Raw genomic sequence first — 21,910 nt, 5'->3', positions numbered from 1 at the left:
TTAACAACCACTTAGATTGTAACTAAATAACTCTTTTGTCTCTTTTCTTTTAAAGTTGTGCATTTATTGTTATTATAATTATGCTATTGCTACTAATCTAAGTTGAAAGATTGAGAAAGACTTGTTTAATTTTCATATAGACAAGCCTCCCCTTGCCGGCCCCACTGTACCAATAGACGACACCGTGAGTTGAAAAGCTTTATAAATATCTTAGGTCAATGACATTAGAAATCATATACCTCAATCCTTTGGCTAAGATCAAGATAATATCAATTCTTTATTTAATATAAATAATTAAATTAATTTTTTGATTAAGATCAAGAATAGTATCAATTTTTATTTAATATGAATATTTAAATTAATTTTTCAATTTTTATTTAATATAAATAATTAAATTAATTTTTTATAAGAGAAAGTCATCTTATTTTGACAAGATGCTTGAGTTCTTGTCTTGGTTCGGTTAATCTAAAGATAAAAGTAAATAATAACAGTCAATAGCAGAGTGACTTCTGCTGGACTTCGCTGGATGGAAGGGGAACAACAGTGCTAAAATACACACAAGATAATAAGATTTTCTACACTTGAACATGTTTGACTTCACCTCGATCAGTTTGCTAATACTTTCGATGGATCCAACTTCCTTATTGACCACTTTGGCTCCGTGCTCCACCCAACCTAACCTTTCGACACATCGATGATCAATCCATCTATCGATAAATCTTACTCAAGTCACCGTGAGAAACCTTGTCTACAACTCAGCTGAGGTAAGACATCTTCGACTAAGCCCTGTTCTTCTCGCTAAAATCAACCTAACTCAAGCGAACTCAAGTCTACTCCAACCACAACTCAGCTAAACTCTTTCCACCTTGATTTACTCTAGTTGACCACCTAAATCCAGTATGAAAGTAGGTTCAGAGCATAATAATCTCACAAGAACTAAGCATAAAACAAACTGCATAGTTCCTTAAAACCTCAATAAAATAAAATATGAAGCACAATATTTTTGAGTTATTTACACAGTGACATTTTATCATTAGAAACAGTTTGTTTAAAAAAAAAAATCATAGAATCTTATTGAAAAGAAACCGACAAAATTGTTTCTATGTTTAAGAACATGGAGATATTTTTGGTTATTTGGTTAAAGATAAATCTATACAAAAGAATGTGAATATGAGGGAAGCTTATCGTCTGCAATATATCGTCAGCAAAATTCAAACCTGATTAGGGTTTGAACTGAAATCCTTTCCTTTTTTATTCAATTGAACCAGGGTGGCTACGAATCAGCCATTTAACCGACTGAACCCATCCGATTCAATTTTAAAAACACCATTGTGTTAAATTGAGTTCCAACTTATATATTTATGTTTGTTGTCCTTAAAATTAACTATATCTATCTAAAACTAAGATATAAGGCAAGTATGTCATACATACATTAGGGTATATCTAATAACACATATAACCAATCTACAATACTCAAGACTATCAAGACTTGTTATTATTGTATTTACCAAGTCAGCTATATCCATATCATTTAATTACTTGGAAAGAGATCATAAATTGATAGTGTAAATAGTAAGCAAAATTGAGAAACGAAGTAATTGCTTGTTCACTATCGATAAAATCCACTATCGATCTAATTCTGCCAAATGATGGATAAACTCCAATTTGCATCAACCACGAATTGGCAAGTGATGGAAAGTTTTAAGGTAAAGACTTCAGGTATTTTGCTTTTCACCTGCATCTGTGAAAGTCTTTTCCCCCACAATTATTGCCAGTAGCCGTGCGCTTCCAGCAATTCACATCAAAATCTTGTGTTCATTAAGCTGCAGGAACAAGAACAAGCTTGGCGTGCTTGAAGAGAGAACAGTGCTTCAAAAGAAAAATTTCTTCTTCTGCAGAATGCACAAGAAAGTTAAATATAAGTTTTGTGAAGAGAGCAGGACTAAAGGAAGGAAAAAAAAGAGAGATGTTAACAAACCCGCAACTTTGCCTCCTCTTGACTGTCTATATACGCAAGAAGTTCATCCTGCCTCATGAGAGCTTCATGCAGTGCCTATGATCATCATAAATAAATATTAAAGTTGTGAATGAGGTGAAGTGTATTAGTCAACATAGATAAAGAAATTATCATAGATATGCAAAAGGCTGTAACATGAAAGTTAACAGATAGATTGTAAGTAATTTACAATGAATGGGAAATCAAAATCATAAAATTGTAGGAAGAAAATTCAAATAATGAATAGTTGATTAAACAAACCTTTTTTGTGACAATAAGCTCAGCTTCAAGTGCATCCACACGACAGACAGCAGCATTGAGCAACTCATCTTTCTCTGAGGGCATTTCAAAAGGTTTTGCTTGAAGGGCATTTGCTTTTTCTTCCAGCTCTCCTAGTTTCCTTGTAAGGCAAGAAAGGAGGTCAGCCTCTACAGATGCAGGAACAGATGATAGAAGACGGAATTCCTCTTCAGGCATAGAGTCCACTAAAAGGAGAGGGTTGTGTCTATGCGTTTGAGAGATTTTATTCTGGAGCCTCTTTGACACATGGCTGGAGGCTGTACAAATCAGTGCAAAGAGATATGTGATGACGGTCATCACACGCAGAGTCATTTGAGCTTTGACTCCTTCGGTCGTGGACGTATAGATGGAGCCTCCTGCCATAAGAACAAAACAACATCAACCTTACATGACAAAAATCATAACAGAAAACTTCCAAAATTCAAAGAATCAAGACTAAATTAAAATTGTGATTCCTAGGTGCATTTTAATTAAGATGACAGAGAGCTGTTGATGAATAAAATGTTCATGAAGACCATCAAACTCAAATTGATAAGAGTTTTTTATGTTCATGTGGTATAAAAATAGAAATAGATATATATAATAAATAAGCTTTAACTAATAAGTTTGGATAGTCAATTTCAAGCACAAAGCTCATGAACAATCCATGAAAAGAATTGTTTAAGGCTCTATATTGATCTTGTTTCTTTAATTTTTTTTATTCAAATATTTAAAGATTATAAACAAGTGTAGAACTTGGGTACTATCTTTTAAGTTTTATTGGTTTGTTTATGTAACTAAATTATGAGAACATTCATTAGTTGAGCTCAGTAAAAGCTCAAGCAGGCTTGGTGCAAGCTTGATAAGCTTTTAATAATCATATGTTTTCTAAGCTCGTCTTGGTTTGTTACAACCCTATAGGTGGGATAGTTTGTTTGGTACATAGATCTTAGTGATAACATGTCCAAAATCAAGCTTGCAAATTACATGCCCAAAATAACAGATGTGGAATCTAAAGATTTCTTTGGTTCATAGATCTTGGTGATTCAGCAGCGTATTTATTTTGAAACAGTTTGTCAATCACCGGAATCATAAATTTTAATCAAATAATTGAATAATTTCAGTAGAAATAAGTAGGTTAGACTTACTGGCGCATTGTTCCAACGAACAACACACTGCCTATTGATTCTGGATCCAAGATTTCACTACTATTATTTGTGTAACACCTCTGTGCATTTATGCATATTTTCGTCAAAAGAAGTTGGTAGGCTAAACAATGCTGTTGTATGACATAACTAAATCATACTCTAATTGGATACTAGCAAAAACTAATAATTTCCTCAGTAGTTAAAGAATTACTGCTAATGCAAAGAAAGTATGAAGGAAAACCAAGCAAGATCTAAGATGATTCTGTTTTTAGGAAAGCAGGATGCCATATATCACTATGAAAATATTTAAATTCCATTTTAATGACATTATTTTCCATTTTCCCATCATCTTCAAGCCACGTTAGTTATGTGGGATGGATATGCAGATTTTAATGAGTTAGTAATATAATTGGAAATTAACTTGTAGATATCAGGATTGTTAACCTTTAGGTGCATGTACCAATCTGTTGGAAACTTGTTTCTTAAGTCCACCAACCACAGCCTTGTCTACCATTGGAACATGTTCATCATACTCTTGAAAGGCAGAAGAGGAACTAGCTACCATCACCAATTTTGCCTGCATTGAGTAGAAAGAGAACAGATATTGATGATAATAACTTCTATCAACATCAATCAGATATTGTTATGAAGCGGCAAACATCAGACTGTTTGTACACAACTACAATGAAAAATGTATAAAGCACCTTTTCCCACCCAGAACATTTTTGTCCATATTTTGAAAACTAAACAGAATCTTTTCAGCAATTGTCATCAGCAAGAGGAAGCAGCAACAAAATAGCAATTGCAGTTGTTGCTTGTTAACTTGGGTGGATAAATAGGAGGGAAAATGGGAGGGAGTTGGGGGGGGGGGGGGAGTTCTCACAGGGAAAATAAAACAAAACAAAACAAATCAATGATATGTATTTCTGTAGTTGTTTCCCTTTCCCTTCTCCTCCCGTCTTTCCCTTCTCTTCCCATCTTTCCCATCTATTTATCCAGTAAACAAGCCATTAAACACAAGAGAAGAGAAAGACACAAAAACAACAATTCACAAGAAAATGAAAAAAAAAAAAAGAAAGAAAGAAGTTATTCCTATACAAAGAAAACACTTGAGTCATGCAAGTCTACCACAGTGTGAGCAAAATAAAGATACAGAGCATTTGACAAGAGTTTACAACAATAACCAAGTCTTATTCCACAAGATGGGGTCGGCTATATGGATCTTTTTATGCCATTGAGCTCTATCTCCTACTATATCATCATTTATACTTAAATAAATTTTATCTTGTTTTATTATTGCTAACCAAGTATTTTCTGGTCTTCCTTTTTCTTGTTTGATATGTGTGCCTGTTATAGGTTTACATCGCCTAACTAGAGCATTTATTGATCCTCTATACATGCTCGTACCATCTTAAACGTAGGGATGTAAATGAACCAAACGGTTCGCGAACTATTCGGAGCTCGATTCGGTAAAAAGCTCGTTCGTTTATCTTATCAAGCCGAGCTCGAGCTCGACAGTTTTATCGAGCCGAGCTCGAGTTTAAGGATATTCGGCTGGTGAGCTCGCGAACATGTTCATTTATAGGCTCGCGAGCAAAAAAAACGAGCCAAAAAACGAGCTCTAAAACGAGCCAAAAAAACGACCCTTAAAACGAGCCAAAAAATGAGCTCTAAAACGAGCAAAAAAAAACGAGCTCTAAAACGAGCCTTAAAATGAACTTTAAAATGAGCCAAAAAAAATGGCTCTAAAACAAGCCAAAAACGAGCTCTAAACGAGCCCGAAAACGAGTCCGAGCTCGTTTAACGAGTTAGGCTCGTTAACTTTAATAATCGAGCTAATAACGATCCGAGCTCGAACTGTTCGCGAGCTTGATAATTCTAAAATGAGCCGAGCTCGAGCCTTGTGATAAAAGCTCGATTCGAGCTCGAGCCGAGCTCAAGCCTAATACTGTTCGGCTTGTTTACACCCCTACTTAAACATATCTCTCGGAGTTTTTCCTCAATAAATGTAACTTTGACTTTCTCTCTAATGCTCTCATTTTTTATTTTGTCCATCCGCGTATGCCCACATATTCACCTTAACATCCTCATCTCTGCAACTCTCATCTTCTGTTTATGTGCTCGAGTCATAGCCCAACATTCAACTTCATATAACATAGCAGGTTAACTGAATTTTCCTTTAAGTTTTAGAGGTAATTTACGGTCACATAAAACACTTGATGCTCTTCTCCATTTCAACAATCTTGCTTGTATTCTATATAAGACATTTCTTTCAATTCCTCCATTGTTTTGCAAAAATGATCCTAAATACTTAAAGCTCTCAGTTCCGGGCAACTCGCCATCTCCTATCTTAACAATTGTCTCATTACGTCTAATATTGCTAAACTTAAATTTCATATATTGTCTTTATTCTACTAAGCCTAAAATCTTTCCCTTTTAGTATTTTTCACCAATATTCTAGTTTAGCATTTACTCCTTCACATGCTTTATCCACTAAAACAATATCATCTGCAAATAACATTTACCATGGTACTGTGTCTTGAATGTGCGTAGTGAGTTAATCCATAATTAGTGTAAAAAGATAGGGACTTAGAGTTGATCCTTGATATAACCCTATCTTTATTGGAAATACTTCAGTTACTTCGCCTAAAGTTTTTACTATGATCGTTACAACCTCGTACATATCCTTAATTAGTTCAATATATGTTATGTTAATACCTCTCTTTTCTAAAATTCTCCATAAAATTTTTCTTAGGACTCTATCATAAGTATTTTCTAAGTCAATCTTGCTTTTTTTCTCCTGATATTTTTTAATTAGTTGTCTAAGAAGATGTATAGCTTCTATTGTTGACCTTCTAGACATGAACCCAAATTGATTTTCAATCACTGTGGTCTCCTTCCTTAATTTTTTTTCTATTATTTTTTCTCAAAGTTTTATGGTATGACTCATTAGTTTAATACCCCTATAGTTTGCATAATTTTATACATCTCCCTTATTTTTATAAAAGAGAATTAGAGTACTTACCTCTATTGATCAGATATTTTTTTCATTGTCAATATTATGTTATATAATTTTATAAGGAATTTAATACCTTGTTTCCCTAGGCACCTTCGTACCTCTATTGGAATATCATCTAGCCCAACGACATTTCCATTGTGCATCTCATTTAAAACTTGTTCTACTTCTGAAGTTTAAATTTTACGATAAAAATTTAAATTTCTATACTCATTTTGACCTACTTAAATTACCTAAGTTAAGTTGGTCACTAAACATTTATTAAAAAGTCGATGAAAATACCTCTTCCACCGCTCTTTTATTTCTCCATCGTTTACTAGTACCCTATTACATTCATTTTTAATACATTTTATTTGGATAGGATCTCTTCCTTTTTCTCACTTTAGCTATTCTATAAATGCCTTTTTCCCCTTCTTTTGTATATAATTTTTGATATAATCATTTAAAAATTTCATTCTTTTCTTTATTCACTACTTTCTTAACCTCTTTCTTGACTATTGTATATTTTTTTAAGTTTTCCACGTTCTTACAAATATATAATTTCTTATAAGTTGTTTGTTTTTTCTTCACTTTCTCTTGTATTTTCTCATTCCACCATCAAGATTCCTAATTTAGTGGTGCATAGTTTAAAATAATAAAAAAAATATAAATTACCTCTTCATGTACTGGGGTCAAGCGAGGATTTGGAAAATAAGCCCTTGTCACTTTAGGAGAAGTGAGGTCTTCAGCATCTGAACCAGATTCAGCAGTAGATGTATCACTGCCCTTTATCTATTTCAGTGAAAAGACAAAAAAAAAGTTCATCATCTTATAGATTGGAATTTAATGGGACTAAAATGAAATGAGAAGGCTCACTTTTGGATAGGATGGCCTAGCATAAGCAATGATCTTTCCTTCACCATTGGAAACAGCCACAATTTGCCTACCATATTGTGCTTCACCATTAAGGACCATCTGCATATAAACAAAAACCAATGGACAAACAATAGACTAAAAAAATGAAAGACGAGGTCGGCAAATGACAATTGGATAGAAACCTTCAGTATATTAGGATCCTTCCAAGGACCTTTTTCAGATTTTAGACAACCACCTTGCTCTGGACAGGTGCAAGAACCCCCTAAGAACTCCGGCAGCTCACTGGAAATGATACAATCAAAAGATAATGTGAAAACATCAGCCTCCTTAATGATGAAATATTCTGTAAAAATAATAGGTAAAGCACACACTTTGGTTCAATTATCTCCAACAGCTTATTCTGATATTTTGTTCCAAGAACCTAGTAGAAATTTGAAAACAATCTTAATATGAAAATTCTCATGTCTAAGTCACATCAGTGTGGGAAAGAAACTTACATGAATTTTTGAAGTAGTCTTTGGATCCAGAAATGATTTTATAGTGTTCCATAGCAGCCTAAATCCTGGGCCAGCATTGACAATAAACATACGGTGCAAGGTCTACAGACATTATTTCATCAATAGACAGGCCAATATTCATACACAAATCCAGAAGTCACTAGCCGAAAGAAGATGCTTCAGTATACCTCGGGGTAGTTGTCACTGTCAATCTTCTGTAACCTCTGAATTAGTTCTCTAGCAGTTTTGCTGAAATTCTTCAAACCCTAGAGATGATGTAGTCATAGCAAGAATTGAAGATATGAATTAGTCAAATGGGCATTCTATGCAAAGAAAATCAACAATTTAAACTAGATCTGGAATGATACCATACCACCCCATAAACATCAAGAATAGTTGTACTTGAATCAATGTGCCTTTTTATAGCAAGTGAACAAGCTGGAAATTTAATTAAAAAGCTCTTTTCAAACTCCTTCACGTGGTACCTAACGTATCGCTCCATTGTGGTCACTTGCATAAGTTTGTTAGGATCAACTTTCCCCAGCCTTTCAATGTAAACCGGTCTTCCTTCCTTGTCCACACCATGATAGCCATGAGGATAATACTTCAGAACTTCACTTAATTCGGAGTACTCAAAATCCTGATGGAAAGCAACATGTGGATAGATATAGAAATTTTTTAGAAGAAAAATCAATTAGAAGAAAATATGAGCTTCTGATGTTCAGAATAAGAGAAAAAAAATGAGATTCTTTTTTGCAAATAGGGTTTCTAATTGTGTTGCAACACTAAGTAGTTCTAGATTTAGGTCCTTGTTATGAGAATATAAATATATATAATAGTTTTCTCTTTATTATGAAATACATTACAATACAATATTTCCTTTTTGAAAAATCTATATAATATCAAAGCCACCCTTTTAGGGCTAGAGAATTCCAAAAGAAGTATACCCTAGGGAGAGTACACCACCAGTGGCTTCCCAGCATCTTGATCTTCGTCTCCCCTCAGTCTTCATTCTCTCCTTCTTCCCATGTCTACATGAGCTATGTGAGTCCTAATCACTTGTGACCTCCTCTCAAATGAAGCCCAACTGTTGTGCAAATTGCATGATAGCTAGGCATAAGAGTTTCCGCATCAATCTGCTTTAATTGATCCATTATGAATTTTGGATGCATTGCGCTTGCCTATTCATGAGAAACCAAATATGCACTCAAAAATATCTCACAAGTAGCTTTCAGAAAATCAACAAGGCGATGATCACCACATGACCTCTAATCACATAGAAACCTTCAAGTGCATGAGTCTTCTCATTCATGTGATAGTAGCACAACCCCTCACACATTCCATTCGTGATCTAGTATTCATTTGCAATTGCTGCCTATGTTGCTCCTTACACATGGTTGCAGCAACACACGTCCTTCCTTCCTTATGTGCCACGAGTAGACAAGGGAATAGTGATCATAGGCCACGATTCTTTGCTTCCCACATGGTAGAGCGGTGAAGCTTTCAACCTACTCCCAATTCAACCAACGCAAGACAAAGCGTCACCACATCACATGGACTTTGACTCCGGTATCCACTTCCACCATCTTGCTTGAGTAGCATAACCACAACCTAGTTCCTGCTCTTCTTCTAGCATTAAAGCTAGCACACCATTGTCACACCTATAAGCGATATCCTCCTCTTCCTACAAGAGAATGAGCTTCACCTTCTTCCCAATTAAGTACAAGAGACCATAGAGAGCGGCAAATCTCTCTTTAAAGTTTTGAAAGCCAAATCAAAACCTGGCAGATCTAATCGCTTGCCTGAGCTCACTACAATGCCTTCCAATGGATGCTAGCAACACTGGTACCCCTCCACCTGTATCAACAACCACACTTCACACCGACTTGAGAACTGTCAATACCAGTCCATGCTTGAAATTTCATAGCCTACAACAATCTCACCTCACTGGACATTACCATACCAACATCTCTATAAGCATCAGCTTGCTATTCAATAGCCTAGATATGCTCACACCTCATGTAGATGCAATACCCACCACTAATGGTCTTTGCTCACACCACGAACGTCTATGTACTCATCAAATATTTCAAAATTTTTAGACTATGAGGTTCAAGGGGCCATTAGATGTCTTCATTGACTCATCAAGTTTTGTTTGTTTCACCTGAATGCAAATATTATGTTTTCTTTCATCATTGTCGTGTTCAATCAATGGTTTTGCTTATGAAAGTTTCTCTAGTTTGAATAACAAGTTGAACATAAATTATATATATTATCCAATTTAAGTGAGAGACTCTTAGAGAAGATTAATAGGGTATTGATCCCACATAAATAGTTCTAGATTGAGTTTTATTATGATTCTAAAGATGACAACAATTTTTTTAAAAAAAAATCATCAAAATCACATGTTGAACTAAAATTTGAAATAATCCTACCTCTATAACAGTGTCAACACCAAATTCTTTTCTCCACTGAAGCATTTCGGCCCACATGTGCTTTGCCTTCTCAACATCAAATTTCCTTGCTTTAAGAAACCTTAAAGGGTAAGCATGAAAATAAAGACCTATAAATCAACTAGTTCACAAGGAATGAGACACTCCGAAGTAGATATTCGAAGAAACCAAAGAAGAAAATTTAGTTTTTGAAACAATGAAACATCTTGCCAGCCACCTATCAATACTAAAAGTAACTAGTTCAAAAGGAATAAGGCACTCAAGCAGCAGATATTTGGAAAAGCTACATCAGAAATAAATTTTAGATCAATAAAAACATCTTGCCAAACCATGAACAATAGGTATCAGAAATATTGAAATATAACTCAATACAGAGTGGCTAGAGATGAATTACATCACGGATAACAAGAAAATAACAACCTTTAAAATTAAAAATCAAGCATGATTATGAGCCTTACCTTAGCTCAGCACAAAAAATCTAAGTTATAAGAATAAAAAGGAGAAGCAAATGAAATGTTAAGATTTCATGAAAATATAATAGTTAAGCTCATGGAATCACTTCAAAATGAAAGTGAAAAAAAGTAATAGAAGAATTTTAGAAATTTAGTTAATACAATAAATGTATGGGTCTAGCTAATCCAGCCTAGTTGCTTGCCATAAAAGGAATTTCAAAAGAAGTATGAATATTGGAAAAATAAGTTTACAGAAAGACAAGGTCAAAAATATTGATAACATCTAAATTTACCTCAACATCATATGATAGTCATCATGCCTCACAGGCAATAGTTCATCTGAAATCAAAGATTGACGGAAAACATCAACAGCCTCAAGTTCTTCAATATTTCTTATATCCTCAATAGAAACAAGTCTGTTGGCATTCTTCCTCCTATTCTTTTTCTTCAAAGAATGCTTAAACCTACTTGATGCATCCAAAGCCTTTTTCTTCAATGAACCAATTTTTGTCCTCCTTTCATCTTCAGAATTTTCAATATCTGATTTGCGTTCTCTTCGTTCATCATGAGTTGAGAAACCCTCAAAACCTATGAAAAATTAAGTTAGTTATATGTGATTCATGAAGGAAAAAATTACAAAAATCAATAAGCACAACACAATATAACAATTTGCTTTGCCACATTGAAGAAAACTTCATTTTACTGAAAAGGAGTAAATTCAGTTTGATAGATATAAAGGCTTGGTGACCAAAAATTGAAAGAATATAACATCTAGCAAGTTCTATGATTCTGAAAAATTATAAAGAAACTTGAGAAACACTATGTAGTATCTTGTAACCAATAAATTGGATTGCAGTAAGAATGATAGAATTATCAAAGGGAGTGGTAAAACAAATCCAAAAACATGGGTAAATCCCCCAATGTAATTGTGCAAAAAAATTACTGTTACAACCCAGTGTGAATAAAACAAGGTGGTGCATCACATTGTCAGCTATTGGCTCTTAATGCTTAAGCAAAAATTACTGGCAGGAAACTAATTTAGGCAAGTACAATGTAAAATGATAAGAAAACTAAAATAAATTGTCCTCGAGAACTTCTTCAACTAGCTAAGATTATCAAACTGCAATGCAACTTGATGAAGAAACTATACAACAGATTTTATAAGCATGGGCCACTGTTAGATAATACTTAAGCTCAAGTTAATGCTACCAGACATGTCTAAGCCAGATAACCCTCTGCTCTAGACTAGTCACAGGACTATTACATAGGAAGTGGAACAAATTGAGTTAACACACCAAAGCTAAACATCCACATTGTAGCTGAAATTTCATTTCATAGCCCAAAATTGTTCCTAATTCACAGACTGAGGAGCCACTGAAATTTCCTTAGCCTTGCAAGTTCATAAATGATCTTTTGTGGTATACTGTTATGACCAAATCTGACAAGAAACTTTAATCATTATCTAGGCTAAAATGCTTGATAAAATACACAAAGGCTGATCAGTCTTACAGACCCCCAAGGCATCGTCTCAATTTCAAATAGAAAATATGTTAAAAGTAAAAATCCGCATTATTGAACAACAATTCTATCAATGACTCCTCAGGTGCTCCTTAGGCAAAAAGAAAGCTGAGAGGAGATTCTAGTCTTGTGTGATTGTTGTGTGTCCCTTGGGATAAAAGAAAATGGCATAAGACTGTGGAAGGTACAATGCACAGTATTGACGAAAAAAAAGTGTTGACAATTAGAAATCAATATAAAATGTCAATGTAGCAGAAAAATAAATGCTAAAATTGATGATTTGGGCTAAATAGAAATGCTAAAAAATAAAGGTAATAGGTATACATATATTGGAGAGCATTAGGTGTATATCTAATAATTGACCAATGAAAGAATATCAGTTAAGATGGTAAGGACAGATTCAAAGAAAACCCTTAAATCATGATTAGACATGTTGAATCAACTATATTTTATCAGCAATTCATTCCTCGCTATAACCTTGTAGATAAGCAAGAATCCACACAATTGCAAAGTGCCGAGATTACAGCAGAAGAAAAGAATATTCTTGGAAAACATCAAATCAATCAATCACAGTCATTATGAGGTGAACGATCATAGCGCCGCTACATTCAGCGCGAGATCACACATTTGGCTTCTAGGATTACATTTATCAATGATGAGTTTAATAAATTTTAAATTGAACGAGCAAGCCTAATAACTGTGCCTAAACCACCCCAGAAAATCTAGCAGATCAGTCTCCAGCAGATCATACTGATCTAAGGTCAAATAAAGAAAAAATAGATCAGCATTTTCTAACCATCCATGCAATCTGGCAGACAAGGAGAAGAGAGCAACTCACAAGGCCTAGCGAAACGATCTAGCGGCCCCGACATATTTATAGGAGAATAACGATGATTGTTAATTGTTCAATGGACCGATTGCTCCTGCAAAGAAACTGCATTCCATTTAGTAACCTAACGAAAACCCTAAACCGTCCGGATCTCGCGGAAGACCAAGCTTGAACTACCTGCAAAATGATCGGGATGGCACGTGGAGACGGATCCGGGGCGACGCCGCCGCGGCGGACGACCTGTTCATGCGCGAGATCAATCGACAGATCGATCGGAGAGCAGAAGGAGTCGGCAGCGATCGGGAGTCAAAGTGGAGGAGCGCTGGCGACGGAAAAAGGGAATGAAGCGGAGTGTAAAGCGACGGGAGCAGAAAAAGAATCGCCGAATCCTCGGCGGAGAAATCGGAAGGCAATTTGGATTAAGAACCGGATGGACAACAGGCTGGACAGCTTGCTGGAAGCTGACCTAGTGGGACTGATAGGACGCCACGTGGTGCGGGGGCCATCATTCCTCGGAGAATGGGCCCCAAAGCGGGCAGATTCACCCGAATTCTATTTCGCCCTTCACTTTGTTTTCCTTTCCTTTTCGAAAGCCCCTGGGAGTTCCAAAATTACCAAACTCTCTTCACATTTCGCAGGTTTGTTTTTATTGAAGAAAGTAAATGACGTTAAAAAATATTAATGAGAAAAAGGTATTAAGATAATGTGATTTGTTTAAAATTAAGGGACTCTTTTGATAATTTTGAAAATTTAAAATTATTTAAATAAGAAGCTAAATTTTGGGGTGAATTGAAATTTTCCTTTTAAGTCGTAGTGGGCACTTTTGGTTTGGGAAGTCTCTCTCTGCATGACAATATTTAATTCAACAGTAAATATTATCTTTAAGTGAAAAGTGTATCCCATACGTGGCGCTATCCATGCATGAATTGCTTTCTTAAAATATAAAGAACATTCATTTCACGAAATCTATATTTAATCCTTTCTATTGGTAGAAAAAAAAAGGCAAAAAAATAAAGGGACGTCCCATTTATATCAAATTAGCCATACTCAAAGTAACATCCTTTTTCATTTTTCATTTTTAATTAAAAAAGAATCTCACCTCTTTCGATAAAATAATAGGACTATTATTATTATTATTATTATTATTATTATTATTATTATTATTATTAATGAGTTAAACTACTGTTCCCCGAGTTAATATGATAATTGAAACATAGAATATTATATGAGATATTAAGATTAAAATTGGATATATAAATATATGTTTTTTATATTTTGATCATATGTACACATGGTTAATAGTCATTCGTGATTTATTTTTTTTATGTTGGTCTAAAGATAAATTAGTGAAGATCCTGATGATAAACGAATCATATTTTTTATCACATAAATGAGTCAAAGTGCTATTGAACTATTTGATCTTGATTTTTTTTTAAAAAAAATCAAATTTATTTGATTAAATTAACAAAGAGTTCGAGTATGATTTCAAATTTGAAAATATTATCAAATCAAGCTCGAGCTTAACAATATTAAATTTATTATATATTGATGATGACTTGTGTGTCGTACATAAGAATGGTAATAAGGCAAGGGGCAGGTTTGCCACCCCATCCCCATCCCCGAATTTTATTGTCATGCCCATCTCTGACTCCATCCCTACTTTTTCGGATTCAGGAATTCTCCGAACCAGAATCATCGGGGATCAAATCCTCATCTCCACTTTCATCCCCACTTTCATCTCAACATTAATTTTATATTATTATTATTTTATTATTAATATTTTAAAAATTTTAAATATTATTATTATTATTATTATTATTTTAAAAAATAAAATATTATATTATTGTTATTATTATTTTCGGGGTGGGTTCGGGGATGGGAACAATATCCTCATACTCACTCTGCACCCGCCCCATCCCCAAAAAAAATCCCTGAACCCGTCCCCATCCTCGAATAAATCGGGGATCCCCGTTCTCATTTCGGATTTTCCCGCGGGACTCCGAACCTGTGGGGAAAATTGGCATCCCTAGTTGTACAGTGCACGACTGTGCTGCAGGATATCACCTATATATTTTTATTTTATTATTATTATTTTTATTTTAAATTGAACAAATTAACATTTTCTTATATAACTCCCAAATACATTAATATATCTCATAAACACTTTAAATGTTTAAATTTTTATTTTTAATTTTTTTAACTAAATATTATAAATTAATTGGAAAATCTGGACCTTAAAGATAAAATTAATAAAACAAAATTAACTTAAATACTACAACGTGATTAGGAAGTTTAAATTTTAAGGGTAAAGACTTAAAAAAATATTTTAATTAATTTTTTTAATCAAAATTTAAAAAATAAAAATAACAAAAGCTTAAGAAACGTCGTTGATGTCCTGCGCGCGCACAGTTGTGCATTGTGTGATGCGTAAAATATCCAGCTGAGTGTATATATATATTTGATATGTTAGGTGATGCACATGAGTGATGTGCGTAGGCGATGCGTGTATGTGCCTCCAATGATCGAAGGTGCCTCCCCGGGTGAGAGGCGTCCATGCATGTCAACTAGCATAACAAAACACTATATATATAGTAATTAAATATCGTAAACGAGCTTGAACTAAACTTGTTTAACTTTTAAACGAACTATTTTCTTTCGAATGGAACTTGAGTCATTCGCGAGCTATTTACTTTCATTACTAATCGAATCCAAGATTAAAAATTAAAGCTCGAATCAAACTAAAGACGACCTCGAGCTTAGGGGAAAATGAACTGAATCAAGCTCGAGCCTTTTACTATTCAGTTTGACTTGGTTCGATTACACACTGAGTCCTGGTACCTAGGCTTATCAACTAGTTGTATGAAAAAGACAAGTTCGTGCTATTATAGTAGTTATAATAACTATAGCTTGTAGCTGCTACAATGTGAGTTTTTAACTGCTATATTAATATATTATTCTTATATTATTATCTCCTACCTAGAAGTGTAAATGAATCAAACCACTTGTAAACTATTCGGTCTCAATTCAAAAAAAAAAAAAATCGTTCGATTAAATTAACGAGCCGAGTTTGAGCATGATTTCAAACTTAAAAACATTACTGAGTCGAGCTCGAGCTCAACAATATTAAATTTGTGAGGTCGCGTTCGTTTACAAAAGTGTTATATATATATATATATATATATATGGGATAATTCCTAATTTAATCTCTCATTATTTGACGTAGTCCCGATTTCATCCCTAATTTTTCAATTGATCAAATTTAGTTCTCCAATTTTCAAACGTTTTCCCAAATCAATCCTTCCGTCCAAAATTCCTGTTAAAATAGACGACTTATTTAACCGGTGAAAGTGACCCGCTGCTTTTATTCTTACGCTATTTCCCTAATCTTGACATTGATTAAGTTCGAGATTTAGAAACTTGTTTCCTTTGTTGGTTTATAAGCTGCGAAGAAGAAGCACTGACCGTATCGAATTCTTTGTTGATTGTTCTGAGATAATGATCGGAAGGATTGCGCAGAGAAGGGTAGGCGAAATCGTTGGAAGCAAAGAACTGAAGAAAAGTTTGAGCAAGGCTGAATTTCCATAGGTCGAAAGAGAGAATTCAAGTCTTAATTGAGCTTTGAGATCGAGTTGGTACCTCGACAGTCGCCGGAGCAGGGCCGAAGAAGACGGTGCTGCCATAGGCGAGGAGGCAGAGGCGATCGAAGAGGTCGAACACCTTGTTGCCGGGCTGGTGGACGGCGGCAACGACCGTCATCCTCTTGCGGTGGGCAAGGCGCGTGATCCGGTGGACGACGTGATAGGCGGCGGCGCGCCGCATGGTCCGCGTCGAGAGGAGGCGGTGGTCTGAGCGAGGATCATGACGAGATCGACGCCAGCCGCGCGCCCCTGCTCGAACATCTGATCGAGCTGCGCCGCCCTTGCCCGCTTCGCAGGCATCGACATGGAGTCCGGCAGCTGGAGCTGCGCCGAGTAGCAAACGACCTCCCTCACTGTCACCGTTGTCATCAGCACGTCGTCTTGGTTCACATAAGCCGACGTTCCAAAGGCAAGCTTCTTTTTCTGGCCATTGATCAAGATATTTCCAAAGGCCTCCTCACAAATGAATGCTAAGCTTGAGGAAACTCGGCGACAAATGAATGATAAGCTAAAACTAAAATAACAAAGAGAAAATGATGGAAGGAGAGGGGAGACCTGTTGAAGGGTGAAATGGAATCAGAGATGAGAAAGAATGACAACAGTAGTAAGAATATGCTACCTCTCCCGAAATCGTTGAACAAGGGCATCATTGAACAAGGCGTTAGTATCTCCTTCTAGGTCATCTCCAGAATGGGGAAATAACACAACAATAAAAGCAAGACATAGGTCACTTCCATCGGTTAAACAAGTATTCTCGTCTATTTTAACAGGGATTTGGACGGAAGGATCAATTTGGGAAAACGTTCGAAAATTGAAGGACTAAATTTGGTCAATTGAAAAATTAGGGATGAAATCAGCACCACGTTAAATAATGAGGGACTAAATTGAGAATTAACCCATATATATATAGATGCACACCCTTAGCTGAGCGACGATGACCAACATCTGACGTGAGTGATCTAACGCTCCCCAAATTTAATTGTTTTAATCCATCTCTCATCTACATATAACAACTTTTCTCTTAAATACTGGTTTTTACAAATCAACATCACCTTGATATTGATTTCCCAACACCAAGGTGGTACTGGGTGGTTTTTAAATATCAATAACACCTTGGTGTTGTTTTTTTAAAACTAGCACCAAGGTGGTTTTTTTTTTAAAAAAAAAATTAGCACCACAGTTAATTGTTGCATTCAATTAAAGGAGAGATAAGAGAATTGTTACATGCATAAAAACTAGCACTATAGTGATTGTTGCATTCGATCAAAGGAGAAGGAAGAGAGTGATTAAAAATTTTAAGAATATATATATATATATATATATATATATATATATATATATATATATATATAGTTTGCATACCCTTATATCACCTGAATTATAGATATAATAATTTCTTAATAATTATTATAATTAAGTATATTAAACAAATTTGAACTAAACTCATTTAAATTTTAATCGAACTGTCTATTGGTGTGGCAGAAATAGTTTGGATCGCTATAGGAGAGGGGTGAATAGCTTGCCTGCAATTATAAAAATACTATTTCTCTTGCTAACGAAGACACACACATTAATATAATATGAAAAATAACTTAGCATAAAAGAAAAGAGATACAAATTTACTTGGTTACAACCCTCAGGTTCTTAGTCTAAGACTATGAAAAGTACTACGAAAAATCTCCTTCTTCGAACACAATTCAGAGAAACTCTTACAGTAGTTGAGCACTAGATGAAAGTAAAGATTGATCATACAGATATTAAAACGAGTGTGTTGTGTTGAACTTTGAACATTAGTCCTCCTTTTATAGCCTTGGTATTTGATTTAACCATTTGCTGACGTGGTGCCTTCTAGGCGCTTAGAAGCAATCCGGGTGCCTGGATTGGGTTGATGTTGATCCACTTGGCAATGATCTGTGCAATGGCTCTGGACATCCCAAGCGCCTAGAAACGATCCAAACACCTGGATTCTACTGACGTGGATGTCGACTTGATCCATTTTGGCAACGGGTAGGGGTGGATCCAGGATTTTAGATCTGGGGAGACCGTATATTAAATGATGAGGCCGAATATTAAATAATGGAAATAATTATTAAACATATTATGTTATAATGATCTCTTCAAATTTCCATGAATATTATATATTTAGTTAAATATATTATATTATAATGATCTTTCCAAACTTACTATATATTTAGTTAGCATGTGAAATATAAAGGAAAAAATATATATTTAGTTAGAATGTGGAATATAAAGGAGAAAAAAAAAATTAAAATTCAATCCAATAAAGATTCAAACTTGAGAAGCGTGTTTGAAGAAAACATAATCTTACTATTAAACCAACCATACACAACTAAATCTAATGGGGTCAAATAATATATATATATATATATATATAATAAAAAAGTCCATATAAAATAATATTATTTAAAAATTGGGGGGTCGTGGCCCCTCGGGCCCTAACGTAAATCCACCCCTGGTAGTAAGTGCGTAATCTGGTCACACTTGTGCCTAGAATAGATCCATGTCATAGAGTCTAGGCGTTCGAAAATGATCAACGTGCTTGGAATTGTCAACTTATAGAGTTGGTCATTCTCTTCTCCCGTACATTCGATGATGGTTCGATTGTCCGAAGTTGAGCTCACTCGAACCCAACTTCGACCTTCTTTCTCAAGCAAACTTTCTCTCTGCTTCTCGTCTCTCGGACCATGTCCTTTTTCATTCCACCAGAGTACTCTTCCGTAGTTCCTTGTACCTTGGATGCACCAAGCATGTCGGCTACCTTCCCGTGTCATCCTTCTCGCTCGCCTACATCTTCTGCCGTCTTTAATGCTCCTTAGTCATTGGGTCTCTATATGTTTTCATAAATCCTTGCATACTTAGACATACATATTAGATCTGTAGGTCTAACTTAATTTGTATTTAACTCATATAAGAATTGTAGCTCAACCATTTAGGGTACTTACAATCTCCTCATTAATCTAAACTTCATGCAAAAAATGATTATTGAATTTTGGATAAATTAATTAGAATTAAATTTTATTTACTTTAATTCGACCTTAATCATCTCAACAGTCCAATTTTTAGACAGAAAGAGATCCTATGATTTTGTGAGATGAGTTACGTTGTATTTAAGGGTTTGGTTTAACTTGTGAAGATTTAAGTTTAGATTTGGGTTCAACAAACATATATTCTTTAGATAAATTTCTAAGCTATGGTAAGTCACCTGGATATTATTAGAGTAACCACACCTTCGAGGTTTCTCAAATAGTCCTATCCACTGAACTTAATAATAAAACTTTAGTCTAACCAGCTAGGATTGGTAAGGGATAACTTCAGTTAGTTTCACTAAACCAAATGCACCAAGTCGAAGTCATATCTTTCTAGACATAATAGGCATAGTTTTCCTAACGTACTATCATCCAAAACTTCTTCAGTACTATTTTTCAGGTTAAACTTTTATCCCCTTTTGATCTAATCCTAATTATCATGCCGGGTAACCTATTATTTTGGAGGTGCTAACTAATTTGGAGTCTCCCTCTAAATTATTAAACTTTTTTGTTTATGTTTTAGGTTTATGTTGATTATTTTTTGTAGTTAAAATAAACTTGATGATAATTAAATTAGCTTTGAAGTTATTTGATTTGAATTTATTTTTTCTATTTAAGTTTGAATTATTTAATTTGATTTTATTCTAAAGTTTGAAATTTAGCTTTAAAAGTTTATTTTGGTTTAGTTTTGAGTTAATAGGTTTAGTTTTGAGTTAATAGGTTTAGTTGGATTTGGTTTTAGATAATGAATTTCATTTTTAGGCATATAAAATTGATTGAGTCATACTTGCGTAGTTAGACACGCTTTCATAACCCAAGCTTTAGTTAAGTTTTTGTTTTGTCTTATAAGTGATATAAAAGTTTTGTTTGTTGAGCTGAACTTGTATCCGAGCTCGGACTTATTGGGTACAACTTTTTGGGGTTTAAGAATTAAATCTAAATTTTTTAATCTAGTGGTGAAAGTTTTTAATAATCTTTTAAGTTTATTAATTTCACTTTTTAAATTTGTGTTTTCCTCCTCAAGTTGTATATCTTGATTTAGATTTCTATTTTCAATTTCAATTGTTGATTTTCCTTAAGAAGTGATTCAATTTGTTTTTCATGTTTAATTGATTTTTTATTCAAACTTGTAATTATTTAAAAAAAATATAGGTTAAAATAGAAGATACCTCCTTTGAACCTTCAAAAATGAGTGTGGATTCATAGCTTGATTCGTCTTCGGACTCATTGTCTTGGCCCAACTCACTTTCTGATTTCGGTTCGATTGTTATCGGTGCGAGGTAGTTGTGATGCTTTTGATCTTCGACATCCGATTCTTCTAAAGATGATTCGTCCCATGTCGCCTTAAGTGCCTTCTTCCTTCTCGTTGTTTTGAGTTTGTCGCCTTTCATCTTTGGACACTCTTGCTTGTAGTGTCATTTCTTTTTACACGCGTAGCATGTGATCTTCGCCTTGGTGTCATTTAATTTGATTACCTTTTGTAGGTCCTTCGAGAAATTATTCTTTTTTCTTATGAACATTTTTTAACCATATTCATGAGTTGTTCTTGTACGTCTTCTGAGTCATATTCAGATTCTGGTTCTAGTTTGTTCTTGTGTTTGATTTATTTTGAAGAACCTGTAAAGAGTGCAATACCTTTCTTGACATATTTTGAGTTAGTCTATTCATGGAGTTCAAGTTCACAAAACAACTCATCTAATTTTAATTTAGATAAATTCCTTGAAATTTTATAGGTATCCACGATAGATGCCCACAGTGCATTTCGAAAAAACACGTTTAGAGCATACCTTTCAAATCTCAATTCTCCATTTGATGATCGATTGTATGGAGCCCGTTGAGGATGTCCTTTATCCTCGCGTGCAGTTGACTGACAAATTCTCCTTCCTATATCTTATGTTAAATAAATTATTTAAAAATAGGTCACTTTTTGTTACCTTTGCGTCGTTGGTTCCCTCGTGTAGTTCTATGAGTTTATCTCATAGCTTCTTTGCATTTTCGTGTGGGTCGACGTGGTTCAATTCTTCCTTCGTTAGCTTGCATTGGATTGTATTGAGGGCCTTAAAGTCAATCTGAGTCTTTTTCTTCATCTCCATATTCTAATTTTCCAGGTCAATTGGAATTCTGGTGTTGTGATCGACTGGGGCCTTATATCCTTTGGTGACACTGAACCATTGGTCAAAGT

General features: G+C 34.6%; 1 protein-coding gene across 2 annotated transcripts; it reads right to left on the bottom strand.

Annotated features, from left to right (window-relative positions):
* Nucleotides 1-1,501: 1,501 nt before the first annotated feature.
* LOC122051376 (phosphatidylinositol/phosphatidylcholine transfer protein SFH8-like) lies at nucleotides 1,502-13,474 on the bottom strand. 2 transcript variants are annotated; one of them, XM_042612487.1, is made up of 15 exons: nucleotides 13,221-13,474; nucleotides 13,053-13,148; nucleotides 10,990-11,284; nucleotides 10,227-10,326; nucleotides 8,165-8,431; nucleotides 7,980-8,057; nucleotides 7,792-7,893; nucleotides 7,666-7,715; nucleotides 7,477-7,576; nucleotides 7,295-7,393; nucleotides 7,094-7,210; nucleotides 3,868-4,000; nucleotides 2,258-2,652; nucleotides 1,979-2,053; nucleotides 1,502-1,892 (listed from the first exon to the last, which is right to left on the bottom strand). In XM_042612487.1, the coding sequence occupies exons 2-15, from the start codon at nucleotides 13,084-13,086 to the stop codon at nucleotides 1,872-1,874; spliced, it is 1,866 nt and encodes a 621-aa protein (XP_042468421.1). In that variant the 5' UTR covers nucleotides 13,087-13,148; nucleotides 13,221-13,474; the 3' UTR covers nucleotides 1,502-1,871. The 2 variants fall into 2 exon arrangements, with proteins under 2 accessions (XP_042468421.1, XP_042468422.1); XM_042612488.1 differs by having other exon boundaries at nucleotides 13,053-13,137.
* Between the last annotated feature and the right edge of the window lie 8,436 nt (nucleotides 13,475-21,910).

This window comes from Zingiber officinale, chromosome 3A (genome assembly GCF_018446385.1).
Source record: "Zingiber officinale cultivar Zhangliang chromosome 3A, Zo_v1.1, whole genome shotgun sequence".
Lineage (NCBI taxonomy): Eukaryota > Viridiplantae > Streptophyta > Magnoliopsida > Zingiberales > Zingiberaceae > Zingiber > Zingiber officinale.
Note: the sequence above shows the minus strand (reverse complement) of the source record. Positions and strands in the feature narration are given on the sequence as shown.